General features: G+C 42.7%; 1 protein-coding gene across 1 annotated transcript; it reads right to left on the bottom strand.

Moving 5' to 3' along the window:
• Nucleotides 1–288: 288 nt before the first annotated feature.
• On the bottom strand, nt 289–5868 carry Six4 (homeobox protein six4). The gene is made up of 4 exons (XM_018020568.2): nt 4913–5868; nt 4029–4490; nt 1600–1916; nt 289–1379 (listed from the first exon to the last, which is right to left on the bottom strand). The coding sequence occupies exons 1-4, from the start codon at nt 5245–5247 to the stop codon at nt 1207–1209; spliced, it is 1287 nt and encodes a 428-aa protein (XP_017876057.1). The 5' UTR covers nt 5248–5868; the 3' UTR covers nt 289–1206.
• Between the last annotated feature and the right edge of the window lie 10629 nt (nt 5869–16497).

Genomic DNA, 16497 nt, shown 5'->3' with positions numbered 1-16497 from the left:
CTGGATAGGTATGTATACACATTTAAATAAATGTATTCATTGAACAAGTTGTTACCGGATATATATTTTACTAGAATAATCGAATCAACTCGTTTGTTTCGATCTAAATAGCATGCAAAAATGCGGACTGTAGATCGTTTCCGGGTTAGAAGACACGAACTGTGCGTTACCTATCCTTATTTGTATTTATTATAAAAAGATTGCATTACGTATAAAACACATTTTCATGATAAGCACCTTTATTTTTGTCCGTACATGTATTGTGTCCATCATGACAAGGAGAGGGAATGCAAAGATTTACTCGGAAGGAGATATCTAATTAATCGAAGCATAAGATTTATAGATATCTCATTTATTTTTATACATTTAATGCACCTCGCTTAATTGTACAGTAAGTTTTTGTCAAAGCAGTACACCATTTTGCGAGAGCTTCATCTTGCGATGCAAGATCTTACTCGTTTCATCTTAGGCTGCGAGATCGAATAATCGTTTAATAATCATTTAACCGTATACCTAGTACTGCGGTCAAAAATATATTTTACACCAGAGATATAACACTGCAGACAACCTACATATATACACACACGCTAAATGCGACCGAGAGTCGCTGTCCTTGCGTGCAAACGTTACCTTGGAGTCAAAGAATCACCAGTTCAGTTTTAATTGTTCTCAAATCAGTTTGCTACGAATTGAGCAGCTCCGTCGAATATAACCTGCGCAAAGACGAAGGAAATAATTCGTGTCTAGTAACACGATGTCGATCTATATTCGTTAAAACGCGACCTCTTGCACGTTTGCTATTAGCTTTTTGTCAGACCAGCAAGGAGGAGAGGAACAGGCGGCGACTCCATCTTTCGCGAGGGGTGCGCGTGTTAAACCAGTTCTTCCTCAAGGTATAGCTCCTCCCAGAAATTTTATGGAGAAACTTACTACTCCATTGGCTGGAAATCATGCGATTGATGGACCTCGCCGTGTGAGAAAATTTTTCCAACGAATTACTTGCTTTTTTATCGATTTCCAATAGGCTTCATAACCGCGAATTAATTTCGATCCGGAGCATCGGTTCGCGCGATACGATAAATTTTGAGAGGCAAGACAAGTCGAAATAAGTAAAACACCGAGTCAAGCGAACGCGTGAACACGGGCGAAAACGTCGTCGGTTTGACTTGGTTGAACCGCATCCCGATCTGTCTCGTAGTCGGTTGGTCACGTTGAGTGTTGCGGAGGCGGTAGCGCGATTTCGTACCCCGACGGCATGCCCTGTTGATGATGCTGATAATGATGAGTCGACATCATCTGATGATGCGTCTGTTGGTAATACTGATGATGCATGCTCGAGTGGTTCGGATAATAAACCGTACTTTGGTCCGCGTCTTTAGCTGAAACAAACATATGTTGAATTTACTTACTTTGCTATATTCCATTTTTGTGCAAAGTACGATATTTAGAATATAAGATTAACGAAAGAAAATTAGATATGCTTTGTTCTTACTCATTAAATATCATAGCACGAATATCGCTTTCAATACTTTGTATATTTTCGTGTGTTCAAATTTCAGCATACTCATGTCTTATAAATGCAATTAATAATCGGCTTACCGGTTTCGTAACTACTACGTCCGTAACATAACGCTTTGACGTCGTTCATGGGACTGAGGCCGCCGTTATGGGGGTGCGTTGTATGCGAAGGGGTGACGGGTGTTCCGTATCTTGGATGACGGGGTGGCATAGAACTCATACCCATCGGACTGCAAGGGTTTACAGCGACCGGTGACATGCTCATTGTCGACAACGGTGACATTGCCAAGTTCGAGCCGTTCGAGTCGATGCTTTGTAGCTGAAGACTGTCCCCGTTGCTCACCGAGCCGCCGATCACATTGTTCGCACTGCTCTGGCAATTTAACGGCAACATATCCCTGAAAAGTGTAGAAAACAAAAGTGAAATCGCAGCGAAAAACTCGCGCATGCGAGGGTTCACGCTGTGCGGGGGTCAACTTCGGACGATGTGTACCATGTATCGAGCATGACCGACGGAATCGGGTCGCAAAAGAAAAATTGTCCTCGAACCCCACCGTAAATCTCTGCCCTTCCCGTAAGTGGAGAAAAAGGTCGAGAAGCACATGCGAGCTTTCCTATTGTCTTACGAAAAAAAAGTGCCTTTCCTCGTCCCCAGGAAAGACCGGACGATTAACGGCTCGTTCACGCATACACGCGTGTTCGTTCCGAGAATTTTCTTGACGGACTCTCGGCGAAGATTAAAGAGAGAAAAGAGAAAATAAATTCGTTCGCGACGCATTGTTCACAGTCGCCCTTTCGAAAGCAATGCTGCTTCCCGACGATCTGCACGCGCGAACCTTCTCTGTCCTGATTCTTTTGCACGGCAAGCCGTTCCCGTGCGTATACCCACACGTTTCCGTTCGCGGCCACGCACGTGCACGCACGGTGGTCCGTGTGCGAGCAGCTCCGCCCCTAGCCGCGCTTCGGTTCCTACCACATCGCCGACCTTCCTTCGCCCTGCCACGGGCCGTGCATTTTTTTATGGTCTCGTTCCAAGGCCTGAACCTTCGAAACGCGTCTCTCACCCGTTCCTCACAGACTCGTAACGAGTCCACTTTGAACGATCACCGCGAACGACGTAAACTTCGGCACGATAGCGACTTCCTCGAATCCAATTCATTGAACGATTGTTTACTTATGCATAGTCATAATACTGAAAGTTTCCTTGAAAGAGCTTCAGAACCAGAGACCCACGATACAGACTATGGGTTTCAATACAGCTATAAACAGCCGCAGAGATTGATTCATTATCTAACCAGAGTGGATAAAACGAAATTGTTTTAAAACATACTTATTCACGCCATACGCGATGTCCCAGCGAATAGGTGGTTGCGCATTAGCAGAGCAATACGTACTCTAGGATAAATGGAGGCAAAACGTCGGAGAACCGGCCGTGGCCTTTATGTAGTAAACTATTGGTAGTGCGAACAGCTCAATGGTGAAACGAGAGACGTAACCGAAGCTGCGTCATAAAACGGTAATGGGGCGTCGCATTTCCTTTTCGTGGAGGCTTTGCCGAGGGAGGACGTTAGGGGCGGATCACGGGACACGAAAGTTCGAACCGTGAAGATCCATCGAACGACGAGGCGCGACAATTTTTCCAAGGAAGACCGATCGACAAAATTATGCGAAACAAGAAGAGAAGAAAGGAAACCTACGGGCGATAACGAAAGCATCATCGACTACCGAGAGCGCGCGTCGCGTCAGCGTGAGGTCCAAAGCGAACCGTGACCAAGCCACGTCGTAGCCATAACAACGTTACCGCTCTCTCCGTTTACCCCTGTCCTTTTCCTTTTTGCACGCGCACGCAACGCCTACGCAACGTCAAAATTCGAGCGGGATGCGTGCTCGCCAGATTTTGTCAGATTTCGGAAACAATTTTCGATAGAAGATCGATATTTAGGTTGAATTATATCTCGAAAACATTTCTTACGAGAGATTAACACAAAAGATTAATTACCATGTTTTGATATTTATAAACGATAATGTAATTCTAGTAGTCCTAATCTGATCACGATTCTCAGACTGTGCTGTATATACCTACTGAGAAGCGGACGAATATATCCGACATTATCTAACCGCGGTTCATTATTCGTTCCTTCGGCATTATCATGATTTACAAATGCCACTGGACGAATCGCGAATATACAACGACCACTATCGCGACAACAAAAGTCAAGGGACAGAAGCGACGAAAGTAGTAATTAAAGAAATGGGCCGTGAGGGTTTTTCAACGTTTCCCATCCGAAAGACAAGAAGTCGCGCGTAACTCCGATGATTTTCGGCTCGTTCCCGGAATGATTTACCGTCTCCGAAACGGTCAGCTCCTCGAAGAGAAACGCACGGTCCTTGTACACATGTCGAAACACTTGTTGCGTGGTTGAAAACTCGAGAGGACCCCCCGTCGACACACGTGCCCTCCAGCAGGAAGTCGTTGTCGGCTCCCCGGAGAATTTTTCAAAATGACTTACGTTCTCGTTTGCGGCGTTCGATCCCTTTGCCGTCGATTCTTGAACCAATTCGCCACCTGAGTCAGGGTTAACCCGGTCTCCTTCGCGAGGTTCTTCTTTTCCTCGGAGAGCGGATACTTGGTCCTCATGTAACACTGTTTCAACGCGTTCCTCGATCGCTCCTTGAAACAATAAACGACCTCCTCGCCGTCCCAAATGGTCTTCGGCAAAGGATACTTTTTCCTGAGCCTGTACTTGTCTACAGCACCGAGCGGCCTGCCGCGAATCTTCTCCGCCTCGCGGTAGTGCGATGTGAACCACATATCCTGCAACTTCTGATGACGGTCCGGCGAGAACGGGTGACTCTCTAAGATCGAGTAAAGCTCGTGATAGGCGCCCCGATGAAAAGCGACCGTGGCTCTTGCTATCAAAATGTTCTCGTCGCGACGGAGCAACTCGCCGGGAGGAAGGGACCACAAAAGCCTAATACCGAAACGTACGGTAGTTTTTTAGATTACGTGCTAGCAAAGTGAACTTTCATCTTGATAAAGCACTTAAGTAATATCACACTGGAAGTAGAAATAATGTCGCCGATTTCTATAGACACCAACAGTACAGCTTTTTGGAAATGATAAATGCTAAATTTATGGTAAAACATCTGAAGTCATTTGTGGACAATAGAAACAATGTTGTCAAGTGAATATTTATGATCTAAGGTGAAGAGTTTGACGATTAGATGTAAGAAGAGAATCGACTCGGTTCCGTCGGAAACCGCCGAACCTTTAGTCCAGGATAAAAAACATGCGTGTTGTGGAAAACAAGGTGACCGAGGATAGGTAAATTCTTCTTGTGAATTTGTTGAGATAGATTCGCATTTAATCGTATCTAAATGTAACAAAGCTTACCTCGTTAGCTTTTCAATATCCTGTCTCTGCAATAACGCCTTGCACATGCAAGATATCTGATCCGGCGTATAATTATTCACCGTGATTCCCAAAGACATTGCGGCAACATTTCCTACGCTCGTCGACGAATTCGCCGAGGTGCATGTGGTTAACTCCTGAGGGTACTGAAGGCTCCCGTTCGACGCCGGCGTCAGAGTTTGCGAATGATGCGTCAATGCGAGTCCCGGCATCGAGGAATCCTCGTACTGTCCAGCGGATGCGTTTCGATGCATACCACCCATTTGACTGCTGCACTCGCTGCCCGGCGACGACAGTTGGTTCGAACTGTCCGGCATTCTTGCTGTCGTTTCTTCTCCTTCCAACACGGACTAATATCACTCGGTACTCACTTCATCGTCGCAGCAGAGATTTCGTGATTCCGATTCCTAGAACCGTACGTTTCGCTCGACAACCGCGATCTCCCCGAGACCCCAGCGTTATCGATCAGAAAATAAACGGTGATACGAGCAATCGTGCTGCGCGGGTGTGCGTGGTGGCTACGGACCGACCGGATGAATAGCTCGTGACGAAAGTAAGCATCCGTTGCTCGAACGATCGACGCCGTTAAACGATTGTTCGATCGTCCGCGTCTCATTCATATCCCCGCCATCCGTGTGTTCATTCATAAATCCTTACAACTGTTACCCGGTTCGTCTTCGATGACCGTTGAGATCGTTATCATCCAGCGGCGACCAATTTTCCTATTCAGTTTTCATCACCTTCACACTTTTCACATCGAAACACTGTCCTGATCGGTCGCTCCGACGAAAATTCAGTAAATCCCGAAGAATTTTTAGCAGAGATTCACATGTCACAAGTACGAGGCTAATCAAAATGGAGGCAACACGATTATGAAGCGAGAGATCGGAGAAATATCGCGAGCGGGATCGCGTGAAAGCGCGGTAACACGGTTCGGGGACGAAGTGGTTACTCGACTAGACGATGGCTAGTGGTGCCAGTGGCACTGCCGATCATTTCGCTCCGATGCCGATGCCGTTTGGTGGAGGAAGTCGCCGGTGGTTGTTCTCTGTTCCTCTCGCGGTCGACCGCCTTTCTCATTTTTTTTCGTCGCACGCTCGCGCCGAGAGGAGTGGAACCAGTGGCAACGTGTCCCCGCGATTGGTCGATGAGGAGCGCGCGAGCTCGTTTCATTGGCAAGCCACGGGGGCGGCGCCAACTTACCCCCTGGCCGGAAATCCACCCCTATTTGGTCTCCACGGAGACCACGGTGCCGTGTCCTCACCTGCGGCCCGACCTCGACGCAGCCCCAGAGATGATCGCGCGAATCTTTTACGTGTAAACACACTTTCAGTTCACGCGAATTGTTCTCTCAGTACTTTTTACTCGCGTATTCCCTTAAATTTTCATGCATTTCTCTTAAAAAAAGTTCTTTAGTTAATCCTGGGACAATAAAAAATTGTGCAGAGAAATGATAGACTTCATATTTGTAATCAATCTTTGTATCAGATTCTTTAATACTTTAAATTGCCTTTTACGAGTGGTTAAACCTGTTGCCAATAGGAACGAATCTATTCTCTTGGAAGACTATCTACTCATAAATGAAAACTGGCACTGTCGAAAGTCGCGTGTGGTCAAACGACTGGAGCGAGAGCGCAGGAGGTGAGCAACAAACACCGGAAACGGAACGCGACAACGTTACCGTACACCGTGTTGTGATTCTACTTGGTGCTATCGCACCTCGCGTTCGATTAATTTCACAACACCGGCAATAATTCCCTTGCTTCTATCTCCGTCCTTTTTCCGCGTTTTTTTCCTCGTTTAGCTCGAAACTGGGCTAATCGAGCTTACGCATTTCGCACGAATGTCTCCGTACGTGAGATCGGCCACAGTGTACATGTTTATTAACGTTAATCGATCTCCGCATTAATTAATTTCTAATGAAATGTGAATTGCACGTAAAGTCATGACAGTTAATCTTTAAAGCAATCACAATGCATCTATTTATTAATGTAATTCGATATTCATATTAACTGATGTCGACCGATGATTTCAGGACGAAAGTAATAAAATATAATCTTATAGTCCGTGGACAGGAAGTTGATGAAAATAGCGTCGAGTGTGTCGGGACCACCGGCGTTACGTAGATCAATGAAAGCCGATGCTCTGGCACAAACGTGTCTTTTAACGAAAATCTCGATGTCTGCCACGCCTTGCCAATCCTTTCAATCCTCTCCGCCTTTTCCGACTAATTGCCCTCCGTCAGTCTCTCGGACTCGTTCCACCGTGACGAGAGGCAAGACTTTGACGAATTTCCCTGTCAGACGTGTCCTGTCTGCATCAGTTCTCACTGATGTTTCCTCCAAATATTATTCGTTTCGAATTCCGTTTCGTAAAAGTATGACTTTAACTGTTCAATTTTAATGACGCATGAAAATTAGCTGCTCTGTTCTATCGATGTTTGGTATTAGTAATATGTTATTATGAGTATATTATGAGTTATTGTATGAATACTGATATAATATTGAAATATAAATTGTGTATAAATTTTCATAATTGACAATGACTCGGTGCCATAATTTCTTTATGATTATAAAAAATATTATTTTCTGAAACTTCCTCAAAAAGACTCGTGAGTTGAATATTTTTACGAAATTCTTTGATTGTCCTAATTTGTAAAGCGCGCTCCAGATTTATAGAGCGATGACACTCGCAGTGGCAAAAGCCGATGATAGAGGGGCGGTGCCGCGCTTTGCGATGGCGTCTCCTTCGATTTGGTGTCGGATATCTTTCCAGCCGCCATTTTCCCGCTTCCCTCCTCTCTCTCTCTCTCTCTCTCAGTTGTCTCTTCCTCCCACGCCCTCCCCCTCCATCATCCCTCGGATGGCACCCCGTTTCGTATCCTTCGCGTATCCTCTAGGACACGGGGGTAGCTTTCTTATCCGAACGATACCGGGCCGTGACGATCTCTTCATCTCCCTCCTTTTTTCGACACCCCTTCTGAGATTATCAAGAAAACTTGTTACCCAGCAATAACTTCGGTCCATTCGTGGAATTATCCGGAAAATCATTTTGCGTGATAATTTCATGATTCACTATACTCCATTCAAACAAATTTTCCGATTCGGCTAGAAATTTCAAGGGTCAAGCTGCACTGTTACCAAGTTTCACTATCAAAAAGGAATAAAGAGATTTTTAAGAAGAACACGTTCTTCTTGATCCTCTTCTTTTCGACACCCGTTTCTCTTTTGAGACTACGTTTTATATAAAGAAAACTCGTTACTCAGCAACCTAAGTCTATCGTGGAAACATCTGTAGGAAAATCGTTTTACGTAACAATTTCGTGATTCACTTTGTTTGTAAGAACCAAATTTTCCGATTCAATTAGAAAGTTGGCGGATTTCAAGAGCTTCACCGTTAACGAGTATTGAGTGTCAAAAGATTTTGGAGCAGGACACGCTCCGTTTCGTTGTCAATGGAAGAATGAAAGACAGTCTTTCACCGGTAGGATTCGTACCTGGACAAAACGATGGTATTCCCAGCTAGGGGAAGGCGGCACGAGAAGAGGAGAGAAGGAACGAAACAGAGCAGAGGGAAGGAACACGGAACACGGTAGCAGCATGGCAGCGTCGTATTTCGTTGTACTGCGTTTAATTGCATTCCAAAATGGCTCTGTGCAAAATCGACCCGACGATCCTCCGTTTGTTCTCGTTCAGGCCCTTGAAACTCGTCGTAGCCGCGTTACTGCACCCGGCATCTTCAAACCCCGGGCTGCGAATCCCAGATAAATTAAACCCGGAGCCTCTCGTACATTTCAACGGCGACATTTCTCACTTCTGCGTTCCGCTGTCCGCGACTTCAAGTATCTATGGTTTCACCTAGGACGATCAGGACAAAGGGCACAGAGAACCGCTCGCATTTTCAACATGATTCAAACGTCGTTTACGATGACAAGTATTCAATCCCTGTTATCAGACTACTGATTTTTAGACGAGACAAAGCATTTGTGACGTCAATTTAAAAGATTAAATCTAGATTGACCATTCTTCGAAAGTAACATTCACATTAGATAGATGCTGTCCTTATATTTTCTGCATATTTAATTTTTTTATCAACACATGAAATCCGCAGACTGGTTATCAATATCGAAGCTGGAGGTGAATATTCCAGGCACTTCGATTCATTTAAAGAAATCTCGACAGCTACTAGCATCTAATAGATATTTATTCAAATACATATAGGAATTTAGATTGTGCTAAATGCCTAATTGAACCAGAACTCCATAAGATCGTTTCGAACAACTATGTTTTCTTAAGTTCAATGAGCCGATGATAATTTGAATTTATATTCGGTTCGCACGCTATCGATACTTGCGAATCGAACCGGGCAAAGAACAGGGCATCTCGTATTTCCATACAAACGGTTCTATGTATACGTGCCGACGTTTATACCTCTATAATTAATATCGGCGAACAATAAGCGGCGCGTTGCGCTCACGGGGTTGGCGAGTCCCAGCGCGACGTGTTGGTGGTCGAGACATCGGACACCGCGTCGACGAGATAGCGGCTATCTTCGTGCACCCGTGCATTACGTATACGCGAGACGACTAGAATCGTCGACGATCGGTAGTCGACCGGTTTATTTTTAGAAGCTGACATTCTTTGGACACGTACAGGTGAGTAAGCTCTTCGAAAGCCACTCGATTTTCAGAAACGATCTCCTCCCCTCGAATCTTCTGATACCCTTTCGATGATTCTGTCAAGTATAATTGTCTTGAAAATATGCTATTTCTTCATTTAGTGACGAGCATACTCGTCCTGCAGTAAAAGTAATTTGCAGAATTTGGATAAGTCAAAAAATATATTCAAAATTTTGATAATGCAGTAACAGCAGAGATAATAAAAAGTGGATACTTTAAAAATGTTCTTGACGAATATACGCCTATTAAAAATAATTAAACGCTTGAGCGCACGTCTTGAAAATGAAATAGAGCACTTGGAGGTCTGATATCCCGTTCGATATCGAACATTGTAAACTGTAAACTTTAGTCGATTAGATAAAATAACGGAACGCAATGATACGAACAGAAATAGAGCAAAATATCTGGAGACGAGAATACGTGATTCGTTCGATTCTCGCGCAACAATGAGATCGCGTTAGCGAGTAGGATTAAGCGTCGTAATCCGTCGGTTATTTCCCCATTAACGGGGCCGGCAGAGAGATCGGTGCGGAAGATTCTTTGGATGGAAAAGCGCGAACAGGCGTGAACACAGGTAGCTGGTCTGAGACCTTCCTAATGCCAGAAAATATGCTCTTTATGTGTCACTGGCCACTTTATGCCCGTGGTTTCGTGTCAGTGAGTTGGGTAGATTCGAAAGGGCGGTCGGTTCATCTTTGTTTCGCTGTTCAACAGGTATATGCTATTATAAAATGTCGCAACCATAAAGCCAACGAAGAAATTTTAACCATGCAACATTAACGTTAACATTGCAACAATCATGGTTGGATAAATATCTTTTCAAGTGTCCTTTGATTTGTTCATTAAAAAAAAATTTTTAGCCGCACGTGTTCCTTGTAGCAGGGTCCTTTAATTTTTGTTATCATTCCGCGTTTGTACACAGTTTCGTGTATTGTAAGTCACAGAAGCGAAAGTGCAACGCGCGTAGAATGTCGTAATAGGCTGGAATTGTCGATTACACGGTTAGTTAGGCGCGCAGACTGATTTGAGGGTAGTTGAAACGACGGACTGTCATCATCTCTGTTGTAACGCACGCCAGCTAAACACGTTGTGCTTTGGAAACGGGTACGACGATAAGCAGTAACCGGATTAAAAGGGGCTCCGAGAAACATCATTGAGAGGCCCAAAGAAAAATACATCTCGTCGCCACTCTTATCCTGCGCCATAATAAACAATAAAACAGCAAAAAGAAATGAAATACGCTTATCGTTTAAATTACGCGATGGCAATGACACATGATACTTATGGTGACGCAATATGTTCCGTTAAATAAATGAAGTTAATCTTAAAGACTTTTGAGAATAAGTTCTATTGTAAGGATTTTATATCCTATTTTCCGTGTAAATATTTAGCGACTTGATTTGGCGCAAGCACGTGCCGCTCGCAACGGGTAAACCGTCTTTAAATATATGCCACTTCGCACATTCAACGTTCGTATTATCTGTGAGACTTGCGTCAGGTGAGTTTTGTGGGAAAAAAGCTGGACGCAGGTCCCTCGGCAGAATCGTCTTTCGCTGACTCGCACGATTTAGTATCTGCTAGTAAAGTACGGTTCTTATGCTTCGTGGCATAAATCCGACGAGCCCTACGACGCCTCGTTCTCATCGTTTCGAATACAATAAAAAAGATGTCTAAGCCCCTAAAGAAAATCTTAAAATTGTCTTAAAAAATTTGCTATGTATCCAGCGTTAGGAATATTTGAGGGTAGAATTTGGCGTGGTGCGGTCTTTTTGGAAAATTTCTCATCCCGTTTGCCGTTTCCTGTCGCGAGAGGACACGCGGCGTACAATGAAGGCTTGACGCCATAGAGGTACATTGCCACTGTTATGTCGTACAATATGTTCCGGATCTTTAATAACGTCGACAGCGAGCGGTATTAAGAGGCATTACAAAGCGGCGACACTTGAATGCGCGTCGAGGAGGGTTCTCACTCTTGAAAAGAGCATCTGAACACAGAGAGAACACCCTGTGTTGGCCCCCCCGATGTTATTATGAACTCCCTCCCATTCACGCCACGTTCCTATCTTTTCCCGTAACCTTCTCTCTCTCTCTCTCTCTCTCTCCAGCCGCTTTTCACTCTCCCTAAGCTCGTCTTCTTCCTAATCCGATAAATTTTCACCTTGTCTCATTACATCTTTTTCAAATTCGAGTACACTTGATTCATTTTCGAAATTCAATCATCTAACGACAGCTAATTACTCACATTCCAATGTTTAAAAAACTGGTTGGCAATCTCTGATTTTTTGACCCATTTACACCTTTTTTTATGATTCGGGAACGAGCCTTAGCGACGGGGTGAAAAATGTGAAAACGAAGGGGAAGTTTGGCGGGGTTCGCGTTACATCATTGTACCCGTCAGCATGGAGTACCCCAATAGGGGTGAACGAGTGGATACGTGCCACCATTTCTGCGTTGTCTCCGGGTACGTGTATCATCGACCCTTCCTTCTTTCCACGGGGTGGCTTTCAAACGATGAAATTGTCCATACCGCAGCCAAGATTTATTTAATTAGAGGTTGCGTCCCCGTTCCGCATTTATTCCTGCCTGTCCGCGAACATTTTTATTGTTCCACTACATACTTTCTTGTAGGTTTAAGATGACCAATTTCCTGTGCATTTTATATGACAACACTTATTTTCTTCCTCTGGTATTCCCTCGGCCGATTAACCAGAATAAACCGGAATGGATACTTGCGATGAAAGCATATTTTCTTGGCGTAGAATAAATCCGATCCGTTTTTTCGAAAATCATCATATTAAGGAATTCACGCGACTTTTTTAGAACCAACGTTATTCGATGCAGTTTCTTGTAGGTAGAAGATGTCCGATTTTCTGTCGATTTTATACCATTTATCTTTGATATTCTTTCAATCGGCTAACCAGAACAAACCGATGCTGATACTTGCAAATCGAAAGTCTATACTTTCGAACAGAATGAATTCGATCCGTTTTTCAGAAAATTTGTATCAATAAATTCACGTTAATTTTTCGGCCGATGATATTCGACGCGATCGCTGGCTGCACGAATAGAAAGATGACGTTATGGGGGACGAAGACGAAACGCTGCGCTGTTACGACGCGATTCCTGTTCACGCTGACCGTGCAGACCATTCTCAAGGCCGTGAGTTGTTCCTTCACCGTCTTATCGTAAAGACGACCAGGGTACCACTGCACTACGTGGGAATTAAGTAATTATCGCGTCATACCTCTGAGAGTTGTATTTATAGCTCCTCCAGGAAGCGTCCTCCCACATCCACGTGTATCAAGCTCGTCCTCGATAAACTCGCGATCTCTTTTCTTATCACACAGTCCATCCGATCTGATTTAGCTTGATTACTCTTCGCATTCTTTCATCATCGTTCATAGAACGTTATAAATTAATCCATTCGCATCGTATGCACGGCTATAAATATTCATAGAGATAATATTAATAATTGATATAATAATTGATACACTGTTTCTTATAATGATTGATACAATTGTTACAATCGTAATTATCGAGCGTGTGAGCAGCCGAAGATTCGGCATGATAATGTACAGGTAGGAGTAATCAGTAGGAATAAGCGATAGAAAGTGGTCGTTAGAAGTCGTAAAGACAAATGCGCGAGCGAGCGAATAATTAAACCTCAAATATTTATAACGATAGCCCTTAGACATTAATGTTAGTCTACTAGTTCGTAGAAATAAACTTATATTATTAACGCCCGTTAACACAATGTTTAAGACAGTAACTGATACAATATTTTGTACAGTAATTCATGAATAATAGAGTTTTTTATCTAATGACTGACGCATATAATATTCAGTAAAATAATTGAAATAATGCAAGTATAAGTGATTATCATAATGTGTATTAGATACAAAGTCAATAACAGCTATTAATTGAAATGAACAACTATTTATCGATTTGATTTATGACTTTCTAAGCACTTACTATAAAACAATGCTTATTGTGCAGATATATTCAAGTATCGATAGAATGTGCACTGCATGTTGACTTAGTCCGATTGTAAAAAAAATAAGAAATAACTTGTGGAGGTTAATTAAGGGAATACTTGACTTTCGGTTTATGGGTCTGATCCGGCACTTATACTAGTAATAAAACTTGTTTCTTATGAAAACTCGCGCAGCTATCCCACTCAAGAGTAAATAGTGGGAAACCACGGGCTTGTCAAAATACGGCTGCAATTCGTACTTTTGGGCTACGAATAGCAGAGTAGTCCAGGTAGTTGGAGCGCTCGAAGCTTTTGTCCGAGCTAAATGGATTCCCAGCGTGCTATTATGGACCAATGCGTTTTTCTTTCAGCAAGGTGTGAAGTACGGTTTTAAGCAGAGAACCCGAGGCCTATCCTACCATTAAAGTCTCATCGCGTGCTCGCCGTGTAAAACCCAGTCGATTGTTTTTCTATATAGTGTCACATCATTTAGAGGACGAAATTAGTATTCTTAAATGCTGAACGTTTTTTTATTTAAAATATTATATACATCTAGAGGCAAATTCAGTAATAGGAATCTTTATTAAGTTTTTATTAAGAGTTTTTATTAAGTCAATATTCGGTGTGCTATTAAGGACCAATATTATATTTCGTTTAATATAGTGTAAAATACGTTTTCAAAACCGAAGGTCTCATCGCCTAATTGTTGTGTCGTGTGAAACGTACTCGATTGCTTTTCTAGTGTCAAATCATTAGGAGAATTAAATCATTGTTTAAAAATTCTAAACAATTAAGTTCGATTTAAAATATTGAATAATTATTATATAGACAAATCCAATAATAAGGGTTTTAAGTTTAACATTTGTTTGATATTTCCTGTTTTCGTTTTCTCGTTATGATTAGCTGGATCGCGAAGGGAATTAAAGCAGCCCCGTCAAACCGGCGAGCAGAAGCAGCGATTTATTAAGAGAGAACCCTCTCGCGGATGGTGTCATGCGTGACGTAACTTATGGTTAGACAGCGATGCAAGCGATACAGAGAATAGCCGTATATAACGAAGGTTATGGTGTTACCGGTGGATAGTGGAGTGGCACGGTGTCCAGTGACTCCCATGTCGGCTTGTTATCCGGACCGCCCCATCGTTATCTGCAATTACCCCAAAACAGCCCCTAGTTTATAAATTATAGACCATTCCCATCCCATCCCGCACCCTCCTCCGCACCCCATCCGCCGGGATTACATCTGTCATCAAACGTGACCAATTACGCTCAATTATGTTAGCAACTATGTACCCTTTTTTACATCGTGATCACCGGTATCTTTCGATGCCGAGTTGTTACGCGTAGGTACGTCATCGTTCAGAGAACGCTCACGATAATATCATCCGTGTTTTCCTTTTTCGCGTCCATGTAGATCTATATTACGCGTACATTATCATTTATTAGTATTCAACCACACCGCCTCTGACTCATAACGCTAAGTGATCAATTATTAACATTTTTAAGAGTATTCTTACCTAATGACCTAATCATAAAAACTGTTTTTTTTATTGATAACTCTTTTCCTTTTCTTTATTTCTAATAAAATGATGATTTCGTTTTTGTCGTTCATAAACGACAGGATCAGTTGTTTCCTTTTTTCGTTGAAAATGATCGGACGAATAAATTTCTATTTTTATATCCGTGTTTAACTGTTGCTCACATTATTTAATGATTTAATCGTAAAATCTGAAAAATGCCTTAACGCTCATGAGCGGATAGTGAACGTCCCCTGATTCGAGTATTCGATTATCGACAAACAAGGAGAAACAGGCCGCGCAAGATCCGAGATTACAGGCAATCTTTTCGAAAGAGGGTCTCCGGGATGCACAATGCGTCGGTCTATGCTCCGTGCCATTGTCGCAGTTGGAGATTTCAATGGACATTGCGACAATGAACTATCGACAACTGTGTTACCCCGTGTTGCGCAAAGCCCTTAGGGGGTTCCTTGCTCAACGGGCATAAGCCCTGCTTGACTGTACTTTTCACGCCCTTCTTTCCACAGACCGTCGACCGAAATTATTATGTCCCCTACCCTTGTCCAAATACGCATCTGCTATTATACATACCAACGATATCCGTGCAAATTGTAACCTCCCCATCACGAATATTGCCCTAATTGAAAATTTTTATGCAAACATTTTCAATCGAGTTGGTCATAAAGATTCTTGTTGCTTCTCAATGAATTAAATAAAATAATTTAAATACAAATAGGATGTCTCTTATTAAAGACTGCGATAAAATTATTTAATAAATTGTCTTACACATTTCATGGTAAACTGAATCTTCTACCATCCCACAGAAAATTGTATTACTTGGTCCAATATTAAAAAAGTTATCCCGTTTTAAAAGGTGTTTGGATGTTTTTGTGATCCACTGTGTGATAAAAATTGAAATAAAACAAGCATTACGATAGAATACGTGTGATATCTAAATAGATGGTTGTTAGAAAAAGAGTTAAGATAAAATGAACATTTATATTTTCATAAATTATAGAATGATTGAAGGGTATACAACAAACGAACTTGTATAACAGCCTTTATTTTATCGATATGATACAACGTGTTTGTTCGACGCGGTTTCCGTATCACGAGACTCAACGTTGCAGAAATAGGTCAAGCGATGCGATTCACACAATTTGATTCCGTTTCTCTGTTCGGAAACTCCCGCGACTTTGCACTTTTCTGCGTTCCACCACCGTCATCTACCGTGAACTCTACTTCCTTGTTCATCCACCGTGTGTACATAATTGCACTTTGTTACTTGTTAAAGCGCTGCCATTGCGAACGGAAAACTTTGAAAGTCACGGGCAGTCGAGCCGCCTTCGATCAACTTGCTATCTATTACGTATGTATAATATTATTATAATAATAATAAT

Source organism: Ceratina calcarata, unplaced genomic scaffold (assembly GCF_001652005.2).
Source record: "Ceratina calcarata isolate Rehan_Ccalc_2016 unplaced genomic scaffold, ASM165200v1 scaffold23.2, whole genome shotgun sequence".
Taxonomy (NCBI): domain Eukaryota; kingdom Metazoa; phylum Arthropoda; class Insecta; order Hymenoptera; family Apidae; genus Ceratina; species Ceratina calcarata.
Note: the sequence above shows the minus strand (reverse complement) of the source record. Positions and strands in the feature narration are given on the sequence as shown.